Source organism: Varroa destructor, unplaced genomic scaffold (genome assembly GCF_002443255.2).
Source record: "Varroa destructor unplaced genomic scaffold, Vdes_3.0 BEIS01000001.1, whole genome shotgun sequence".
NCBI lineage: Eukaryota > Metazoa > Arthropoda > Arachnida > Mesostigmata > Varroidae > Varroa > Varroa destructor.
In genome coordinates this window covers 28,078,423-28,101,303 of record NW_019211454.1, presented here as the reverse complement: position 1 = coordinate 28,101,303, position 22,881 = coordinate 28,078,423, and the positions used below count along the sequence as shown (strand labels likewise).

Sequence of the window (22,881 nt, the reverse complement as noted above, 5' to 3'; positions counted from 1 at the left end):
GTATTCCAACCATCGCACGTTACTTCGGTAGTCACAAACTGTCCCAAATGCTTTAACGGCAAACAGTGTACAATCCAGGTGGGTAGAGACCCATTATGCCCACAGATCGTTACGACAACTAAATATTATTACGGGCCATCAAAGCTAGCCTCAAAAAAAGGCCATATCCTCAGCACCTATATATTTGGCTATTTCAACACCTGACCAAATAATCGTTTTAATTAAAAGCGAGGAAGGCAATAAAAATAATGGCAAAGGCCTCAGTGAAGCGGGGTAGGATACATGAACCACTGATATCAGCTGTAAATATCAACCTGATAATAACTCTGTTGTCTACAGGTGTTATGTCCCCATGTTCTGGAGCGCTGCAATACATTCGGTGGTGCGTTTAAGGAACAGCTCTTTGGTCAGTACCGCGACGTGGATATGGAAAAGCAATTCAACTGAGTCTTGCGTTCCGCAGTTGCCATGGCGTCATTGTATCTTTCAGGAAATTACCTTTTCCACTCATTCGCACTCCATGGTAGACCAGTGGGTGTAATTATAAAATCTCAAGCCTTCCGTCATTATCGGCTTATAATCTAAACCGAAATAGTACCTCCAAGTAACATTTTAAGATAATTTGCAAGTCAAAGTAACATTCGCTCTATAATTTGTTTGAAATCATCATTTGAGGTGCCTTCAACAGTATGCCGAAAATATAGTCATTTATGGATATGTCACTGAGTGTGAGAGTACGAGTTGCCATCAGCAGTTTGAGGGTCTGACATTACATTCATCAGTCTTTACCACAGAGTATACAAAATCCCATTAGAGCATGAGATGAGGCATTTTTAATACAGATTTGCGTGATTTTTTTTAACGTATCACGAAGTACGAATCTGAGACTGTATAGCCGTCTCTAAATTATGACTACTACTATTACCGTTAGTTGCTGTTTGTGCAACGGCGGCTTGTATTATCTTATTGTTCTCAACGTCAAGCTTATTATGTCACAATGGGAACCTTGCATGAACAATGTACTTCGATAAGTTTTTGTCTCGGTCTTCAAATTGTCTGTAAAAGTCAAAAAAACAGGTAAATTACTAGGAATTAATAGTATGGACGCCTCAGGATGTGAAGTCCGTTAGTAACCAAGCTAATTATGGAAATGTCTCTAAAAGGCTGAACCTGGCTAGCTCATCAGCTTTTTTTGTTATCACAGATTTCACTGTAAAGAAAAGCGGCTATTTCCAACAAATCCCATCTTGTTGTACATCCACTAGCCGGTGCTTGAATTGATTACAAGAGCGTCCCTTATTATTCCAGCCAAGTAAATAGTTATCGACAGAAGCTGCAAGATCATGCGTCCATTTTTACGTGATATTTGCTTTCGCATTACTGACCATCACAGTCGAACGTTTCCGGCCAACTAAACAGGCCTCTTGAAACCTTAAAATAAGAAAGTCCAGAAAAGTAAATGCCACGTCCCAAAAGCACGAAATCACGTTCGACTCACAACCACCATTTATTATCATACTAAATAGGTAACTTTTAGTGTTTTGTTAAATGTATAATGATTTCAGTTAAATGGGCACAGTGGATAAATAGACCGAACCATAGATCTACAAATACAATTAAAAACCATTTTCTACTGGTCTATACCACTTTGGAATTAATTGGCTCGGCTTAATATTCACAGACGAATAGTCGCTTCCCGAGCATGCAAAACTGATATAAACGGTAATAATGGCCATTTGCCTTGGACATGTCACGACAGAAACAATGAGGATCGAATAGGAATAGTGACTAAAATAGGATGACGCACTACGCCTTCGTAAGTGATATAAAACTTCAAATATATAAGAACAGTCACTGTTGACTGGTGGAAAATAAACCGACTGATCCTAGCCAATGCGTATAACTATGTTGGTTGGAAAACTAGTTTATAAAAACAGTGTCTAATAATCCGCTCACTCTAAATTTCTTTGATTGATTCAAAGATGTCGTAAGTTCCAGTTATTCAGACCTTTGCCTTGTTACGTTTCTGGACTCGAATTTTTACTTAACAAATAGGTGATTATTTTTTTCAATTTGATTCAGTTGTAGCCCTAATATTCTTGCAACCCAAGCCAAGCGATCCACTTCTATTGTGATTGACTTTTTGTATAATAACATACAATTTCAAGCTTAGTTACATTGGCGCAGGCATCAATTAGGTTCCTCCATTGAGGTCTGTTAAACATTCTTACCTATATCGACGTTGGAAATTTTAACTTCAACAAAACAATTTTTATTTCAAGCTACGCTTGATTGTATCACAAACTCGGATGCGGTAATTGTCATGGTGGTAGGTCTGAATTTAAAATGCTTACCTAGCGTTTAGCTTTCCCTCAGCGGATACTCGCAGCGTCAATTACTATTTCCCTATATTGCTGCCTTTACAGTGATTTACGGAGAAAATCCAGACTATTATTATGATGACGCGGAAATTACTTTTACAGTTTGACCGGAGCTAGCATCCCTTCATTCAAGATAATTACGCACTGAATCTGCACTAGTCATGAGCATGTATGAAGACAAACACATGCAAAATTATGTGCTTTATTAAAAATTCTTACTAAAGATTGTACACAAAAGTTGTATGTCTGGAACAAACAACAATGACTGCCTATGCATATCCTTTTCCTCGTATAATTGCTGAACTGACATCGAAGTACCATAGACTCAAGGTGTTTCCGTTCGACGTGATATTTCACTGAATTTCAATGAATTTACGTGAAGTATCAGCCCGAACGAACTGTAAACGCAGTCGTACGTGATATTTCGAATTTGACGTTATCTGCTTCTTGATCAAAAAATAGATATTAAAGAACAACAACATACATATTTCCCTCCAAAAGAAAATCTGCACCAAAGAGAATTCATCCGATTTAGATAGGAAAAATAAAGGACACTCTGTTTAATTGAGACATCATGACATGTTCCGCGCTTTAACGTAACGTTTGCAGGTCTTAGGTGACACGCGCTTGGACAAACAGTAAAAATGGTGTGACACTCCTCCGCAGCGCTCCTGGTGATTCCGAAAGTATTTACATCAAAACTCATTATTTCAATACCTATACACTAGAGTAGTACACGCCAAAGTCCGAATTACACGGTTGATACTTTAAATATGACATCGTATTCGAACGAACTCATAGTTATTTCTTTCCCTTAAAATACGACTTGGCCCATTTCATGATATTATATCCATAAAATAATCTACAACTATGCTTACGAATGCAAGCATTCATATACTCTATCGTAGGAAGTTTGATAAGATCTGATTGCGAAACAGCAGTTGAATTAGAACATTAGCCGAAAAAATACACAGAGTCGAGGACTTCCTTTAGATCAAATTCACCCTTTTGAGGAACTTGTCTCAAAACTTTGTTAAGCCTCTGCTTGATAATGTCTGAAACAGAACTGTCTTTGAGGATCTCGGCTGTAGGAAAACCGAACTGTTTCTGTAGATGAATCGACAAATCTTCAAGGATTGGGTACGAATGAAGGGCTACGAACTGTTCGCGACATAACTGATTCATGATATCCACCTGAAGAATTGCAAAAACGCAGAGTTAAAAGATCGACTAATCCTGTCTTCTTGTTCTTCCCTTTTCGTTACTTTAGCGTCATCACGACTTCCTCTCCAACAGGCTTGGTATCACTTGTTTGTTTGAGATATTAACTCGAATGCCACGGATAGAGCATAATAACATTAACAGAATACGTTAGCGCCATTTTACGCGGGACAATAAACAGCTAAATTAATAGATAACCATAAATCACGCACCGTAGACGGATGCGTCCAGAAACAGTCGTGAACGGATACAAAGGTGATTCCTGCTGCCTGCGCATGAATCGCCGTCAGCATCATGTGGCTAGAGTCGAGACTGTGAACAAAGTTCGGTGGGAAAGCATTCTTCTGTTTATTCACGTTGGGTTTAGCGTCGTGGTCACCAAGATCGATGTATTGCTTTTTGATTGATTCTCCGAAAGACACCAGCGATCTAGAATAAAACAGAAACCCAAAAGAAGCCAAGACAAATTGAGGCTATGTAATCAGTAGAGGAGTAATACTCCTGCCCTACGGCTGATTGCAGCAGCCGAACTCATTTTAGAAGGGGCATAAGTGCACAAGGAGGTAGTCTAATCTCTATTGCTTTATAGGGCAGAAAAAGAGTTGTTCACAACACGGTTCAATATGATACTTTTTATTTGACGCACAAATGCAAGATGAAGCATTATCTGGTTGCCTGCGCGAACTATCCGAAACAAAGCACGCCACACGAAGACACTATTGATACAGATTTCTATTTCTATCTATTTTAACTGTTTATTTAATGCACTTTTATAACTGTAGAAAAGTACTAGTGAAAGTTACTTCGGCTAGCTCTGCATTGTATCCTCATCAATCAGTACTAAGCATATTTTTGTCCAGTAAATTTTAGAATATCATTATAGAGAGCTTTATCGCAACAAATGTCATGTCTCTAAGGGAACCTTCTTTTAAACATTCTGTGAGAGCTTTTTCCTCCCTAACTAGTTTTATATTTAACACTGAGCACTGACACGGGGGCAACGGCATCTCGTAGCAATCAAATAATTACATGTAAAGACAGGGTATAGTTAGTGACTATAATTAGTCCTACGATTCTATTTACACTTCTGGCGTTCTGGATTAGCGACGTATTGCCACCGTGTTTAAGATATTTTGACGTTGAGGTCCCTAGACCACGCATTTCGCTGTCAGTATAATACCATGTCATGTGGCTATTTTATTCAAAGTGCATGGCGAAGCACTTAAAAACGAAGAACGTAAATCTAAATGTCGTCGGCGAAGAATCTGGACCAGCTTGTTCCACCTAGGTTCGCTGCTACCGATTCGATTTACAAACGGATGGACGAAAGCTACTACGGGGACTCCGCGGATATTGAAGGTAACTGCTTCATGCCTCCATGATGTTCATAGTGGAAGGAAAGACTCGGTCGTTTTCGATAAAGCCATTGTCGCGTAGACTCAAACGTAGAATATTTCCTGAGGCCGCTTTGTCGCCATATATAATTGTGGAATTCGCCACGAACTAGATAAAGCCATCGGCACCATAACAACTGAAAAATAAAGCTTTCTCGAGCTCGTTTTCACTGTCTTTTTCAGTATTTTGATTTTGCCTTGAGAAACAACTCGTTGACTCTTACTTAATGCCAAGTGAGTTGAAGTTGCCCAGTATAATATTTGCACGATCAGCGTCACACATTTCATCACCATTCAACTCACTGGCTATCCTTGATTTGCGTGCATAAGATTCCCTTCCTGTCTTTCACTTGTGTGCATGGGATTCCCTTCTTATCTTTCACTGGCGCGCATGGGATTCCCTTCTTAACTGAAAATTGGGGCACTGCCAATGGTTCTGCTTCCTATCTCGGACGTATATTTCTCCTGGCGGAAGACAATTTTACCGTGCTTATACCTATTATATATCTTCGAATGAATTCGTATGTTCCGTAGTTCTGCCCTTGTAATATAGGTTGACCGAGTCATCGTTGCCGTTAACTTAGTTTATCCGATAACTTTTTTTAGTCATAGGCTTTCACGCTTTGATCGGTTTTGATCTGTCAATGCACTCCTGTCCAGGAATTCTACTATTCCAAATGTCTTGCTTCAACAGGTCTCAAAATTTAGCTAGATTATTTCAACGCACAATTGATTATTGGAACAGCGATGAAATGATGTGGATTTAACCAGTTTCACTGATACCAGGCGGACATATGCATTGGTTTTAAAATTAATATATATCTTCAGCGCTGACGCCACTCGAGAGCACTGATCTATTTATTATCTTTTTTTTTCTCAGACAAAAGGAACTTTTTTTTAGGAAGATCCTTAACCTGTCCAGCCGCGGCCTTGTTCTGCGGGTTCAATGTGTTGTTCATTATGTGCCACCTGAAGAGCTTTAAGAATACCTTTCCTCTCGAGTGCATGTAAAATTTGACGCTTCGTTAACATGCACGGGTATCACTTACAGGATTACAGACATCTGCTGACATCCCTGTCCATTTGACGGTTCTTTATTACTTCTCTTACGAATCACACGAATTAGGATTGCCTCCGTTCCTGAAAATATTACTAGCCCGAGAGATTTGCTGAAAGCAGTTCAGATTTCTTTTTAGGTATTGTTTCTCATTTTTCGGCAATCCGTTTTTGGGTTACCAAAGTGTTTACATCCAGTTTCTCTTTTTTTTTTTTTGAAAATCCGTCGCAGCAATGTTCTTTAGCCGACACAATTACCATGCCCAACCGATCATGACCCTGCTATGGTAGATCACCTATGCCAGTTCTTACGATGACATAGGAGGTAACGTGGTTAAGTACTAACTGGGAAGACACGTGAAATAATTTAAATCCAGAACAGTGCGCAGATACAATCTGTTTCGTACTCGAGGTAGCTAGAAACGGAAGAAAGCAATGTTTAACCGCAACACCGAACTTAAAATTCTAAGCTAAAAAAAATAGAGGATTGAAGTCTGTTGACCATGTTATACGTTGAAGTGTGTCCATAGCAGCTGTGATACAGCCGCTCATAGCACACGAATTAATTTGCAAAAATACGACCCTTATTATCAATGACTTTTCGACAATTCCGCCACATGTAGCAAGAAGTAGAGATGGCGTCGTTCATTGCCACTTTTACTGTTTGTTAGATTGAATCTTTTTGGACGGTTTTTCCTTTTTAAATTGTTAGATGATATAGTAAAGGTTGGGCAAGGATTGATAAATACGCACATTCTATAAAAACGTCCCATATCGGCACAGGACTCTCTTTGCCTACATGTATGTTTTAACATGCGGAACGCGGATCACCCCAACCATCAGTGTGTACGGGCAAACCGATGCATTCATTATTGTTGACCTCATAATCTGGCGTAATCAATATAAAGCTACACAAAAAACTGAGGGTACCATTCTACGTATTTTATGGCATTAGTACACGGACGAAAAAAATATTAAAGAACACTAGATCTTAGCCTTCAGTAGTAAGCAAAAAACCATCCAAACCATCGTATTCAAAATCTTTGCAGATACTTTTCTAGGCTGTGTTTTTACTTGACGCATGGCTGAAACAGATCTGAAAACCTATTACATTGCTCCTTCTAGAAGGCATAGGTGGCCAGAAAGTGGTACGCTATTAGAATTATGCAAAACGCATTTTATGCATTTTAGCTGCTGAACTAAGGCTCCGTAATGGCGCAGTGGATAACGTGTTTGCTTTCTATATTTAGGGGACACATGGTGATCCAGGTTCGAATTCTGGCTCAAGCACACTTCGTTTCGTGCTGGGAGCCAGTTTCTGAAGCAATGCTTAAAGACTAGATGAAAATGATGAACGCGTTAACTCCTAAATTGAAATTTGGAGGCATTTATAATCACCAGAACTATGTGAAGTGCTAAAATGGCTTCGAACTTGTAAAACGTGTTGTTTACGTACGTTTTCTTAACAGGTACAAAGTAGGGCTGGACGACGGGAAGTCCGAGGGGTGTCACCCAGTTGATTGGCCGACATCTGATTTTCGCCACTAGCTTAGCACAATTAGTAAACCAATCTTGGATTTCTCTGGTTGCAGTGAACATTTCCCGTAAGCTGTTTTATAATCAAAAAAAGTGTGACAAGGATTTTTGAAAAAAATAAACCAGTTAGGCTCAAATTATATACACCACGTCCCAACTGGCAGTCCTAAATACTTTTATGAAAATTCTAACTCTAGTTATATGGAATCACAGTTGTATGCTTAGCCCACAGTCGATGCTACCTATGGGAATGTCAAAATTTATCAAGAAGCAAAAGCTGACACTTTGTTGAAGTAACAAACCAATGCCAACGATTCGAAAAATTAAGTACCTGAAAAACACCTTTTGGACAAGGTATGAGGCCGCGATGTGGGCGTGTTGCTGTGGAAAATCATCCAGATCTTGCAACTGTCGCAATATTTGCAGTTGAGCTCCATACTTGGTTACGCCGTACACAACTGTCATCACAGTTTGTTTAACTACCTGTAGAATCAACACGCAAATGAATTCATCTCTTGGCATTGTTTATGATGAACTTTTTTTTACCTCAATGGCTATAGGTGGACAATGGTTACTGTCTCTGGTGCTAGACGTGATGTTTTAGCGAATGGCTTATAACTTGCTACATCATGCATGGCAATTTAGGCTAACAAATGACTTCACTCTATGGTACTGTTCTATATATATCTATATACGAGGCAAAAGCAGTCAATTTTTTTAGATTCTTTCCAAGTAAAGACAGATAAGCTAACTATTTTTTTGCCTGTCATAGAAATATTAGTTCTGACAGACATACTTACTCGATACAATCCCCATTCACGTCGATTACAACCTTCCTTTGGTACCCAAATCTATCGTTTCAAGGAATTTTTTTTTTGATCATACAAAACAGCCTTGACGGCCAGTCGATGTTGCTGCAAAATGAGATTTGTCGGACATTTCAGCGCATTCAAATTTGGGTCCTTTGTCCAAAATATGTTCAGGCACCCAAGGACTAACCGGCCAGTATGAACTGGTACAGCATCTCGCTTAAAGATGTATGACGTTCCCTCGAACATGCCATCTATCTGTGGTCATACGACACTTTGTGGAACACAAGAACAAGCTTATTTGTTAATGGTTTCGCCTTCGCGGAAAAAGTATGCCAGCGCCATGTCTTTTTACTGAACATTAAATTTAGAACCCGTACATTGGTTACAAATTAAATTTTTCCCTAATAGGCATATCCTCTGGATAGTGAACAAGCCAGCGGTCGCTTCTGCGACTGATTTTTACTTCGATGGTAAGCGCCCTTTCCTCAGAGAAGAATCAGAATCCACATGATTCTTTATCTACAGAACTGAGGGACGAACAACATCGAGTAGATTTCAAGTTTTAAGCGACTTCAGAACAGCGGAAGGGTCAATACACACGCTCTTTTCGACGGTGTTAATTTACTCGGAAGTCCGCACTGTTTTTTTGCATGGGATGGGCTTTCGCTTGTGCTGTACCTTAACTTGCTTCTGCCTCTTTTGCAGCAGCGTATTCGCTTGCGATGGAACCAGCGTCAATTTGAAATTCTTGAAAAAGTTTAGTATTTTTAACGTTCCGTTTAATACGAAAAGAATGAACAATACCTAAGTTTGGTTCAATGAGCACCTTTCTTTTGATGTGCCCTTCGAGAATCTGCGCAATGAGTACTCCGCTGTCAGCATCCTGCTTTCTTTGCCGTTCAACAACCTCAGCAATTCCGCTGTACACATCCTGAGGTAGATTCATTGGCCGAAGATTTACCTAGAAAAACACAGTTGGTAGATATCCGCAGTCCCCATTACTAGTACATATTAAATTAATTAATATCAAATGAAGACAACTGGCATATTGTTAGGTGCCTAATTTTTAGTTCACTCTGAAGATGAAAAACAGATCTAGTCGAGCTAGGCAGCTGTTTACAGGCATACATACATACATCCAGATACATATATAAAAATCTACAGAATTATCCATATTTTATCTTATTTATAAAATGATGTTTTAATTGCAAAATTAAAGTTCCACATTAGAATTTTTACAATACGTTTTTCTATGAAGAATAAGCTGACAAACACGGATGTTTTAATGGACAACTTATTCCATGAGCACTTCGTTCTGGGCTGATGCCTTTAGTTTAAAATCAAAATTGACTTGAGATAACCCTTTACAACTCACAAGGTCAGTTACTCGACAGATATTTTAGAAATGAGACGAGACTTAAGTGGAAAAAATTAATTAGAATGTTTGTGTATTTGGTTACATGAGGAAGCATATGAGCAGTTACCTAAATAGCTTTATGATAGACTTCGTTCTTCCTTGGCAAATCTTCATGCCAAGTATGCCTAACATAATTGTACCCTTAACGACAATCCTTAATTCGAATAATATACGAATAAATTCTACACTAACCTGCTCTGCGCCTTGAAGATCCCTTCCCAGAGCGGCGTAATGCTGTAGACCATTACAACTGCCATCCTGATGGACGGGAAAGTGGCATACGTACTCAGAGGGGCCTTTGCCGCAGCGTAGAGCGTTGGCCACCTCTTTACAGGCAGCTAACGTCTGCCACGGCTCATCTGATTTTTGCCACCATCTGTGTAGAGGTAGGAATTTGGGACGTACATAAATTTAGCATCATAGTTGTTTTATGGTTCATTGCATATTAAAAAATTCATGTCAATTAATAAGATACGTACTTCCTGCCGGTAAACGGATGATCTGCTGAGTCCAATATATCGCTCGTAATTTCCTCTGCGTATTTAAGTCTGTCAGCAACAGACTGTCTCTTCAAGAAGCCCGTCAGGTTGACTAAATGTAACTTCAGCCAATTTAACCCTTTAGGTCCTAACGGTTTGCCCTCGGCGAACATCAAACAACCACGCATGACGTCACTGCCAATATGACTAAAGTGCGGGGGGCACGGATACACTCGGCCTCTGTTAAATCACACAATATAAAATCAATTATCTGATAACACAGCCTACTTGCTAACAATCCTACGAAGCACTAGCTGTTGATCTACGTTTACTAAGTTTAGAGAAAGATAGACATGGATCGTAGGCGCGCTCACTTCTCTATTAACTCTTACCTTATTTATCTATCTAAAAATACACTCATTAAGCTAAGCAAAGGATTACGCCGAAATAGTAGGAAAATAATTCGCTTGTTAAAATACATTACCTGAAGTCCATATTGTGCGGGAACCAGAAGATGTTATCTTTGAAATGGTTGGCAATTGACAACTTGTAAAGCATATCACACCATAGCGAGTACGCTTCCGCACATTTGCGATGGTATAAAGCAAGCTCCCTAATGGACTAAAACGGAATCAAATAACAATCACATCCTAAGATTAGGCTTTTTCTCTATTAGAAATTATATTTTTCTGTACGGTATTAACACTTTAAAGGCTTAATTATAGTCGCTTATTGGATAACTAATCAAGTCAGCTGCATTTTAGAAATGTCTTATAATTCTCGTCAATGATAATAGTAGTAATAAAAACAAATGACTAATATAGCGGTGATGATTTAGCATTACGCTTTTACCATTCATCCCTTCTATTTCTCTTGTAGGTGCATTACTGAAGTGGTTTTATTAATTGATTTTTATTACACCTCGTACTCACATACCTTATATTTATCTTGTTTTAATACTGAGTTGATAGAGGGTGGCATTTGAATAACGGTAGGTGGCTGAGGAATATCGAGCTTCGGGTTGCCATTATTTAAAAACACCTAATATAGACAAAGTCACAAATATTCCAAATTAATATTGTACAGATTGAAATATATAACTTGAAAAAAATTTCACCAAGATCGGATGGTATACATGCGAGTATATAAAAATATATTTAAAAAAACCGCCAAACAACTTAGTAACAGCTACAAAAATAACAACTAACAAATCGTGGAAATTTTTACCTTCACAAAACTTTGTTCAAAGTTTCGCATGTTGTTCAAATGGCACGCTCGTCATCTACTAATCTTATGAAGTTACCTCAGTCACTAACTGCAACATAGGCTTGTTGATGATCCATGGACATTTCGAGAGAACATTGAGTGCGTCAAACGATGGGAATAGATCTTCACGTGGAGCCTTCTCCACGAGCTCTCTTTGGCTGCTTCCTTCGTATGGAAGCCGAATAAAAGGCACTTGAGACAGAAGGAGCGGTGAATCCACTGGATTACACCATGGCCGGGGAGGGCACAGCATTGGGATCATCTGCAAAAAACGGGAAGACTTCCAGGACATTATACACAGAATAAGAAATTGCAACATTATAATAATCGGGCTTAATCATTTCAATTACATTGACAATGGATTATTCAGGAGCATACACCAATTAAGTAGGTAGTACCGATTAAGCATCAATTAAGTAAGTAGGTAGATCAAGAATACCCTGTAAGTAATAATCACTACCAAAGGGGTGTCGCCATTACTCAAAATGGATCCAACCCACTCTCAGCAACTACATCATCTGAAACAACTGATGAGTAACTCAAATCATAACAAGAGTTTTTAAAGCTTTCAAACATCGAAACGGGTCGGCCCGAACTTACATTTAAGAAATTTACTTTACCCACTAATTCAAACTCAGACTTTTGTTTTTCATTTTCAAGGTCTTCTATATATACGTGCTTTACCTTAATGGGTTCAATTTGCGCTAGTGATACAAAATAATGTTAACCCAATGGCCTCCCAGAAACCACTTGCATAACCGATCCGTCTTGCGTCATTTTGCAACGTTAAGACCAGCCTTACCAATCAGTTCACGTACAAAGATGTACCAGGTCGTGGGCTATTTTTAACGTTGTTTCAAGAGCCGTATCTTTGACATAGGCCCACAGGAAGAAATCGAGAGGAGTCAAAAACAGTACCGAAACGACCGCCGGGCGGCGGGATCAATTGGCAGGGGAACCGTGTTCCAAATAGATTGATTGCTTCGTACGCAATATAGTCGTCCCCGTTTATTGGAAGCAAAGGCTGTTTGGATCCACTGCTCTCAACTCGGTCCAACCCTTGCTTAAAAATGAACAACAGAATGCTCCTTGATAGGCCGAGTTAATGGTCACGGCGTCATATTAAAATCATTGGATCGGCATCTACGCTGTTTAGCACAACAACGTTGTTGCGACTTCGTCGTCCAGTTGGTAAATTTCCCTACCCTAGTTCGTCTGCGAACGAATCAGTCTTTTCAAATTTTTTGAGCAGAGTTCGTTTGCTAACGAAAAACGTTCTCCGTGTTTGTTTCGTAATCTTATATCTTATTTCGGCATAGGCTGTATTGTACAACAAACAGACGTTGTTCCAAATGGTAGCTTTTCATTAGGCAAACTGCACACCAATTATGTTTACTGCTTGATAATCGGCATTTGTTGATCAACACAAGCAAAAAGGATAACATGATCGTAACATATGTAATGCGCACCTAAAGGTATTAGATTTTGGATAAAGTCTTGACAGTTTTTACGCCATGATTGAAGCAAATATTTTTTATGGTAAGACAATATATTGAAACTATGATATAAAACATCTTGAGAAATTTCGGTAACATGATAATACCATCGCTATAGAAATTTTATGGTTTCTGAATTACGGAGAGTGAAAAATAACTTTTGCATTCTGTCATGGGAACTAAATTAGTCTAGTTAGGAGGATAGTCTGATGGTATAATATCTTGATTAGAGGGCAAATGCATTAAAATTTTTCATCCACGTTCTCTCAATTTCTGCTGGGCAACTAAATTGTGTATGTGGTCTGACATCACTACAGAGGAAGACGGCGATCGATTTTTTCAATGGCTGGTTGTAATCCTGTTAGTCGTCGATAATAAAGACCGAATCAATCATCTGACTAGGTCGCTGTAACTTATAATGCGCGATTTCTTTCCAATCCTGCCAACATATAGGACTTCCTTGTATGCAGGTTATGGAGCACATTTTTGTCTTTGTACATTATTGTCGTACGTGAACGGCAGAACCCTCTTCAGACCATTTATTTCGACGCATTCTGACCATAAACAGCCTTCATTTTTTATGCGTCTGCGGTGCATTTGTGTTTTTATCGTGATAAAACTAAAAACATAATAAGAGCAATTTCACTCACTTTCAAGGCGCTCTATAAAAGTGTGAAGAAGTGAACGATGAGAAACGACTTTGGTGCATTTATTCTGTCAAAGCTCGGTTTTCAAATGCCACCAACGACCATCCGATGCAACGATACATATGACTTTACAGCAATCTAGGCAGAAAAACCGTCAATACTTTTTGATCACCTAATATATATGTATAACTTCTTTCCATTTAGAATATGGGACAGGCTAATAATGATTCAGTGACAGCCGCATAATAATTTCGTTAGGATACTAAGTACACAGATAACAAATAGATTGAACTTCAGTTAAAAAATTACAATAATTTATTGATATCCATATGACATTAACTGCAATGTACTTTAAAATGTAAGCTAGAAGTACAAACGACTTTTAGCACTGGCTAAGTAATAATTAAGCTGAAGACTCAAAATACTCGCCTTGACATCAAAGTATAGGTGCTCCAATTGGGCTTCACGATACAGTTTGGCGAGCGTTGGATGGGGCTTCGCTTCTTCCTTTTTACCCGTATGATTTTGATGGTCGCGGTATATAGTGTAAATAGCATTAACCATTACGGCTGGCTTTGCATCACTTTTTAGAATGTTGATGTCTATTTGAAGGTTGCGGAGCACTTGGTAAAGAAAACGGCCCACACCAATGGTTATTGATCTTGGCCATTGGGCTGGGCTTAGCTCCTCCACAGTGGGACCCCATAATGAATGACGGCTAAGCAGATCTTGCCAAATTTCCCGGTCTGGGCAGCTTTTCTCCGAATCGTAAGCCTAAAGCAAAATTAAAGTATTCGTCGTTGTAATAGGTAAAAAAAATTTACCTTATATATATATATATATATATATATATATGTCAGGACATTGTTTTGTATCGGGATCAGTTATAGCTTCTGCCTCAGTACGAAGATATATTGCTAACTATAAAGTTTGTTATGTTTCGAACACCACATAACTTTTACTAGTGAAACTTCGGTGAGCACATGCGCTTAGAACGTTTTTATCTTCTCTTTCAGTTAATAATTGGTACACGCTATCTATATATTCGTTGATATTGTAATATAACTCGCAAGGATTTGAAAGATACGAAAACTATTGCCAACCTTAGAAGACAGTAGACATGTTCAATTAAAAAATTACGTACCCGATCGAAATTACGTGCGTAATTTCGGTCGGGTACGTATCTTAAGAAATAAGATTTGGAAATTTATTTACAATAGTTTAACACTCGTAATTCAGGCCAATTGGAAAAGTAGTTTACATGACCAATTACATCAGAAATAGGTTCAAGGCAGACCATCCAGGGATATTGAATAGGATAACAATTTGAGGAAATCGTGAATATATATATTAGATTTTATTTTTTCTTTATACCTCAAGATAACTATCGTAGATTGCTTGTAATTTAGGGGTAATTCCATATTTCGTTTTGGCACTGATGACATACCTGAAAAACGTGAGAAAAAGAAACGTTTCGAAATCTGAATGAAAGTACTTCCCTGAGTTAATCAGTGCATGTTACTGCAGACAGAATTGTACTACAAGTAATAATTCTCTGTTTTTTGAAGAACTAACTATGATTTTGCCGTTTGAAATGTTTAGTCTCACTATAATTAGGTTTAGACTCCCCGAAAAATCTATTAATGTATATGAAACGATAAGATTTGTAATTAATATTAAGTTTAAACGGAAGCATTAAAGTGCAGCAAAACAACGTTGACTATCGACAGTTTCTCTATATATTAATGTATACGATAACGCAGATAAGAGCCTTATCTTTTCCTTATAGAATACAACGTGACACGTACCTGTTACGCCAAGCGAATGGATTTTCCGAACAATTTTCAGGACATTTTGTATGAATATGTCTAATGGGCAACTGAATGGAGTACTCACAAATCATTCATTCGTTGACCAAGCTGATCGCTGAGCTGGTTCATGCTAGGACTATACGTCTCCGATGAAAGGGCCATCGTGCGTATCTCATGCAACAGTAGAGTTACGGTAGCCTGATTATTTTGATAACAGTGAAGATAACGCATTCAATTGGTTGATTATGAAGGTATCTATATACATATCTGTCGTGATAAAGCAAAAACATATTTGTTTGCAAGAACACTTTAATTTAAAAGAGATATACCGCTTTAAGTCAGCGATCCGTTAAATATGAATATGTGACTATTTACACAACGCGACTGCAATTCTGTGAAATGCCAGCTGCACAGAAACATCTAGAAAAACAGTGAGTTCTCAGAGGACATAATGGTAATCGCGTGCGATCACGAATCAGTATATCGAAGAAGATCACCTTTGGGTCAAGTGCTCGAAGGTAAGGGTAAAGGGTCATTCCACTTTTCAATTTTTTATGATTTTCCAAGTTACGTAGCTCTCGATTAAAGGCTTGGCGAATATCATCAGACCATTTTTCTTCAAGGGCTGCTACCTGACCGCGCAGAAATTTCACATAAGGAGTCGGTTCCTTAGACGCAACTACTGATCTTATCTGTAATTAGTTAAAAAAAGGTTCTGACTAACAAATTCGTTACGCACAATGGTACAATGTAATATAAATTTTAAAGATAACTAATTTTGGCAAAAACCATTGCAAATAGGGTTTGGCTAATTTCAAATGAAATAAGAATATCAAATGTTAACTTAGCCATGTTTGACAACATCAAGGTTATGTGGAATAGGCAACATACAAAAGCAAAAACTGTTGTAAATAAATGTACTTTACAAATAAAAATGTTAGCTTTGATTAATATATTCATATATAACGTTCATTCATTATATTCCTATGTGTTATTTAACGCAGTTATTTTACCACATACGTATTTTTACCTTAACCAGCATATTTAATTCGCGGTTCCATTGTTCCCTTGCGCCGTCAGCCATTCGTTTTAACGAAAAGTTTTTTGCTTCATTTGGGCTGGGTCTAACTATCCCGCGTTGGTTCAGATGCTGCAGAAGATCACAAGTGTACTTCATCGGAAACGTCTTAGCTGGTACCTCAAAATCTGCCTGTACCTTACGAATTGCTTTGATGGCATTCTCACGCTGAACCTAAAAAGCACCAATAAACGCTACGAAAAATATTAGCTAGCATTTAATTCGCCTAATATTCTGGCAGATATTTGCTGTTGCTATGTTCATTAGATATCGCTCAGTCTTGTATTAAATAACTTATAAACTTAACTTTTTCAGGTCAGAATTCCTAGTAAATTAACTTTTAAGGCATCTTTAAAATCCATTACTGTAAAATGCTTTTGGGTATCATTGGGTTCTAACCGGAGGTAACGGGGTCAATGTATCAGAGTGAAAATTGTCCTTGTTAAAAAAAACTATATTAACTATACCTTGGTGAATACAGTTTTCTGAAATAGCTGTTCAAATGTAATTTTTTTCTCGAACATCATGCTAATTATCTTAGAAATGAACTTCGCGTCTCGATCTTTGCTGACCGCAAGCAAATAGGAAAACGTGCTTGAGTCAAATGGAACGCCACAGTCAGCCATTATGCGTCGAATCATCATTGCCTGTCACAGAAATAAGAACAAGTAAATCATTAATAGTGTGGTATCACTAATGAAGTATGACACTGCTTTACAAATTGGAATTAAAGTTCAATTTACATAACCATACAGCTTACATTTGATCTGCCGCTGACGAATTCCAGAAAGGCCTTGTGTACCGTAATAAACGTAAAATAACAAGCTTATGACGTACCCCAGAAAAGTTTCCCGTATTGGCATATCCCGATAGTAGCGAATTGTATACGCCTGTCGGTATTGGGTGATGACCTCCCTTTCCAAGTCTGTGAAATAATATACAAAACAATTTACGGTGATTATTCGTCTTTTAGAGAACGTAATTAACATTCTATAGTCAAGTTTAAGTGTCTAACCAGTGGTGCATATTGTTTACGAAAACAATGTATACTCATATGCTTCTGTTTCACTCACTTCAACTCTAGCTTCCTTCGATAGTAGTGTAAAGTAGCAATGGCTTGAGATAGTTCACCAGAAAGGACTGAAGCCTCAACAAAACTTTTCAACGAATGCAACACCTACAAGCCTCACATTACAAACGCAAAAACAGACCACGTCAATTATGCAGGCGCCTAATGTATGTCTATATCGATTCAATCGGAAATATTATTGTCCAATTTTTTTCACATTACGTTTTTTGTAACGGCTATTTAAGAGATCACCTCAATTTATGCCCTCGAGAACAGAAGTGTTAAGTATAAAATACATATTTCTCTAAGTTGTTTTAATGCAGCTTGATTACATCGTCTTGTAAATACAACAGGACTTGTATGTGAAGCTGTTTTAGATACCTACCCTAATACTCGGATGTTATATTGTTAACCCGTATATATCAAGTTTTTGACTACGAATAGCGATGATGAGTAAATGAAATTTTATTTGATTTTATTGTGGTGCCATTTAGCAAGCGATATCGAATTAAATATTTATGAGGTGATACTAAAAATACATTAAAAACACCATGGCTTAATTATATACGACTCCCGAGATTCTACCTGTGATTGGTATTGAAGATTCCGAGCGTGGCAATCTGCGGGGCTACTCGCAGATTTATGCTTGTCTTTCTCGCTCACCTTCATCTTGCTAGTTTCTTTAAATTTTGAATTTACTGTCTCCTGTAAATTTAAATATATTTGCAACGTTATCACCTGACAGTCATTTTATTCAGTTTGTTCGTACTGTGAAACCCCTATAAGCTTCTTTGTTTGCAGATATTCATTGTCGAAAACAAACAGTGATACTAGCCGTAAAGATAATTAATGATTAACTTGAGAATTTTCTTCCTTGAATGGATCACAAATCCTTCCTTGTGGCACACCAAGAAAAGCCATTCGAATATCCTCAGCGGCACAAAGAGTATGGCTATGAAAAATTTAGGCAATTAAGCAGATAACATCAAATACGAAAGGTATTCCAAATTGTTCGGTCTACTTCGGCTAGCCAGCCACACAGTGACAAAAGAAACTGGCTAAAATCACTGTGGCTAGTGGGTTACTTTAACTGATGCGCTGGCGTGTTGAGCGTGGATCAGTCTGTCAACTACGAATACCTGTGTTTCTGCATAAATTCCATATCCGTCTTCATCTAGCTCATCCAGTTCGATACTATATTGCTCAGGTTCGAGCGTACCATCGAGTATCGCAGGAGCGTAGGGCGTCGAGGAAAGTCCTTTAGGTCCAACTACTGATAAGGTCGTAGTTCCATCACCGGAAACACCTGAAAATCAAGCAAAGAAAATTAACGCTGGACAAATTACCACTGAAATTCTGTAAGTTCTTTGTTTAGCCTGATTTCCTTCTTCTATGCACTGCATGCCTAGTAAAGTAGCAGCAAGATGATGAACATAATCCAAAGGTTCCTAATACGCACAGTTCTCAGTTAGCTGTATAGCGGTCTTCGTTCCTACTTACTTCACTAAAACAAACTGCGTTTAAATGCTACCAGGATTCTTTGGAACTTACTACTTTGTGCTTTGTAAACGATGTAAGAGCTTACCTGAAAAGCTTTAAACTAAAAACTGCTGTCATTATTCTAGTCCCGATTCCTTTATTATGCAACATACCCTTCGGCATCTCCCGTTCATCGATTTTCAAAGATGATGGTATTGTAAAAGTAATATCAGACATGTTCATCGATGAAAGTCCAAACTCTAACTTTAAACGCGTCTGATGCACCTCCAGCACCTAAAAATTCCATGCAGGTAAGAAAAAAACATTTGACTTATATATAGCGAAGCAAAAAATTAGACACCAGGCTGCCTTCCTACATCAGGATACATTCCATGTCCAAACCTGTTTACAAAGTTAATGAGTGGGAAATAACATTTATTTCACATATAGTTCTTCTCTGCAATTCTTTTAATATTCGTAATGCAACTAAGGTAATCGCTTAAAAATTATGCAGCCCTTGAGAGTTTCAAGGATGCCAGATGTATATATATCCAAGAAGTGTATTTCGTTTAGGACACAAAATAAAACAAAAACTATATAAAAAAAACTATCTTGAAGAACGTCAAATTCCTATTAAAACCACACAAAGCATTTAAGATATACTTAGCCTAAATTTGATGCCCATCAAAAAAAAAGATTGCAGTATTGCTTTAGTTCTTTTATATGTTTTATTCGGATATGTCTATATCAGAATGGAACTAAGTCGAGATTTTGCTTAACATCGTTTAAGACTACGCAACTTTTTGAGCACCCTGTAAGTCTACATAAATCTGCATTGTATGCATCTTATTTTAAGGTAGCAGATTAGCTAAACAAACATGTTGTCGAATATATTTAAATGTGTATACTTGTATCAAGTATATTTAAAACTAAATAAATTTGAGAGCTGATTTCTATTCATAAGAAACGGCCTAAATTATATAAAAATAGTTTTCTTCTACCATTGAATAAATAGTTAATATCATACATTATCGAAGAAAATTATAAATTAAAAAAAGTTCTAAGCATGATAAAATGTTTTTCTTGGTTTTTGTTTCTCTTCGTTATAACGTTCCCGTTAAGACTATAATAGTTTCGGTCATAGGTCATTATATGCAAACGTTCCTCAGACATACTTTTAGGAGCTTATCGTAGTCCTTAAGTGATACCCCAGAGGTCGAAAGTTGAATTCGGTCAACAACGACTTCTTGGTCGGAGTTCTCGTTGTCTGGTGAACCCAGTTTCTGACCATCTGAAGTCGTGAATTTGTGGTGACGGTTCTTGCTTGGCTCAACAGATTCTTGTCTTGAAGTAACTCCCCTAGGTGAAGATCCCAGTTTTAGGCGGAGATCAGTTCTTGCGTTTATGAAATTAGTCCCATTTACGCGATTTACGTAACCACCCATGCGGTACATTGCCTATGAAAACAATCAGGATATCGACAGGAGATGCTGAAACGAAAAGCGTGCTACCCGATCGAAGTCCCCTAAACGTTTTGCTATCGAATAATATAAATAAAACACTTCAGGAACAAATTACATTACGATACCTGGTAGACATCTACAGTTAATAATCACTTCGAAAGTTTATTTTTAGAACAAAATTAATAAACAGTTACAAAGTCCAAATAATGTCTGAATAGAAAAAAAAACTGCTTAGCGTATAGATGATTACTCATATGAGTCGACAGGTCCAAAAGTAACGTAATAGGGAAAAAGAACCCAAAAGATCTCTCGTTGAACCTTATGTGAAAAGATTACCAATAATATGATAATTATATATATTAATGAAACATGTCATAACAATAACTTATAACATAATAATAAAACTTGCCCGAGTGCTCAAAATGTTACTTTAATGCTTCGTTCAAGTGTAAAAGCTGTCCCCACTGTACATACATACCACAATCCCTATTTACGAAATTGCATAAGACGAACGGTCTAAAAAGAAAACTTAGATAGAAGCACAAAGTAAATAAAAGTGGATCGAATCTTATGCTCATTTGAAACATTCAGGTAAATTGGTCCCATTTATTTCATTATAATAGAATCAGGATGATACTCTGGCAATATGACAGGTGAATCTTATGTATACTAGAAAGTACGAGGCCACAAATTGAACAGAGCAAGTAACTTTGATTTTGTTTTTTCTATAATCGCGAGCTACTATAATAGAATACGACTAAGGGTATTTTATAATTGTTAGCGGGCTATACGCGTGGAACCTTCACCTTAACAACTTTTTATGCAAAACATTAACAGCAACATTAAGTGCTCACATAACGCTATCCCTCAAAAAACCATAAATCATACGAGGTTTTGTTGAGTATGAGTCAAGCGAAAGAGCTGGCCATTAATCGGCGCCTTCATCTCCGGACATACAAAGCACAGGCTAATTGAGTTTGATTATAATCACCCGGTAGTTCGCACACCGTTCGGCACGTAGTTGTCTTCCAACGGATAATATTATAGATATGTAAGAATTTTCATTATCGTAGAGTGCCCCTGGGTAAATCATTTGCGGATTTCACATGAGCATTCAAAAGCATCATGATGGTAGCGACGCGACGAGAACAACGTTAAACAACGTATCTACTAGGCTTTTGAGACTGCACTCGGAAGTTATTGGAACTTTAATGTGCAATTAGTGAAAAAAAATAAAAGCGACGACGTCGGCGGGTTCACGTGTTCCGCGCACCCACTACAGGCCGCATAGATGATCTATCAGCAACAAAATCAAACATTGCTAACAAAGGAAAACTGGTACAGACTAAACTCACTGGAGGTAATGCACAGAGCCTTCATCCACAGAAAAAAAGCACGGTTTTTCAACACAGACACATGTTACTCAAATGTGGTGACAAGGACCGTTGACTCGGTCACACTCTTCTACAGTGCAATACCTGCTTCTCCTAGGACCCTCCGAAATCTAAACGAATACAACCGGTCCATGAAAACCAAAACAGCGCGCTCGCCAGCTGACCAGTCACAGCTCACAATGAACGCATTCGCTAGTCTACAGCGAAACGAGTGTTGCGTGTATGAACGAAATCAATAGATTGGTAACGGCCAAGCAGGACTTGTGCCACGAGAGCGCCAAAATATAACAAATTCTATGAGAATATTAAATAACATCAACCATTAGCTATAAAACGCTATTACTGTCATTGTGCTAGAATCAAATCAGGCAACTGTTTTTTTAACGTGCACTGATAATCATAATTAAGAAGAATCAGAATACAAAGAAAAACTAAGAATTCTATAAGTCATAAAATCCACGTAGAAATCGTTGGTTGATATGGATACCTCTAGATCAGTCTAGTATTAAACTGTCGATAACCCATTATTATATCTTCAGCGCTAATTTTAAAAACAATGTATTTGGGGAATCGTTTCGGTATTGCCATGATAATCTTTCAGGAGTATATTCGGAGATAATAACATATCTACGTCAGGATATTGAGAGCGGAGGTATATATACATGAAGTTTTTAAAGTTCACTTTTTTTTACGATTTCGGCTATTTTGTGTGAAAAAAAGTTTCGCAGTTACTTCTTCGGTATAACATGAAGACCTTGCCTTTACTTGTTTCAAATACGACATTTTAGCTGCCATCATGATTGCACTCTTTCAACGTGTTCAACGAAGAATATCACGCAAAAAGCACTGCTAGTGGTATAAATTTGGGCCAGATTTATGACA

At 37.8% G+C, this 22,881-nt stretch overlaps 1 protein-coding gene and 1 long non-coding RNA gene across 4 annotated transcripts; one reads left to right on the top strand and one right to left on the bottom strand.

Moving 5' to 3' along the window:
• LOC147758470 (uncharacterized) lies at positions 1-2,951 on the top strand. Its single transcript, XR_015323840.1, has 2 exons — positions 1-78; positions 340-2,951. It is a non-coding gene; the product is annotated as an uncharacterized LOC147758470 (long non-coding RNA).
• On the bottom strand, positions 2,568-22,190 carry LOC111252286 (DNA-directed RNA polymerase, mitochondrial-like). 3 transcript variants are annotated; one of them, XM_022809896.2, is made up of 23 exons: positions 22,084-22,190; positions 20,318-20,599; positions 19,316-19,436; positions 18,803-18,969; positions 18,249-18,368; positions 17,668-17,771; positions 17,432-17,519; positions 17,062-17,241; positions 16,547-16,768; positions 16,014-16,208; positions 15,602-15,714; positions 15,080-15,152; positions 14,135-14,479; positions 11,600-11,824; positions 11,233-11,337; positions 10,781-10,917; positions 10,297-10,536; positions 10,010-10,193; positions 9,227-9,361; positions 7,920-8,071; positions 7,509-7,661; positions 3,815-4,031; positions 2,568-3,575 (listed from the first exon to the last, which is right to left on the bottom strand). In XM_022809896.2, exons 2-23 carry the CDS (start codon positions 20,594-20,596, stop codon positions 3,336-3,338), a joined length of 3,795 nt encoding a protein of 1,264 aa, XP_022665631.1. In that variant the 5' UTR covers positions 20,597-20,599; positions 22,084-22,190; the 3' UTR covers positions 2,568-3,335. The 3 variants fall into 3 exon arrangements, with proteins under 3 accessions (XP_022665631.1, XP_022665620.1, XP_022665611.1); XM_022809885.2 differs by having other exon boundaries at positions 21,961-22,155; XM_022809876.2 differs by lacking the exon at positions 22,084-22,190 and adding an exon at positions 21,494-21,871.
• Positions 22,191-22,881: the final 691 nt, after the last annotated feature.

Excerpts from the sequence above, each read along its gene's own strand:
- LOC111252286 (XM_022809876.2), bottom strand. The coding sequence starts at position 21,550 with ATGAAGGCGCCGATTAATGGCCAGCTCTTTCGCTTGACTCATACTCAA. Across the intron at positions 16,769-17,061 it reads AGAAAACTGTATTCACCAAG|GTTCAGCGTGAGAATGCCAT; the intron begins GTATAGTTAATA and ends GGTGCTTTTTAG. Across the intron at positions 7,662-7,919 it reads GTCCAAAAGGTGTTTTTCAG|CTTACGGGAAATGTTCACTG; the intron begins GTACTTAATTTT and ends ATTATAAAACAG.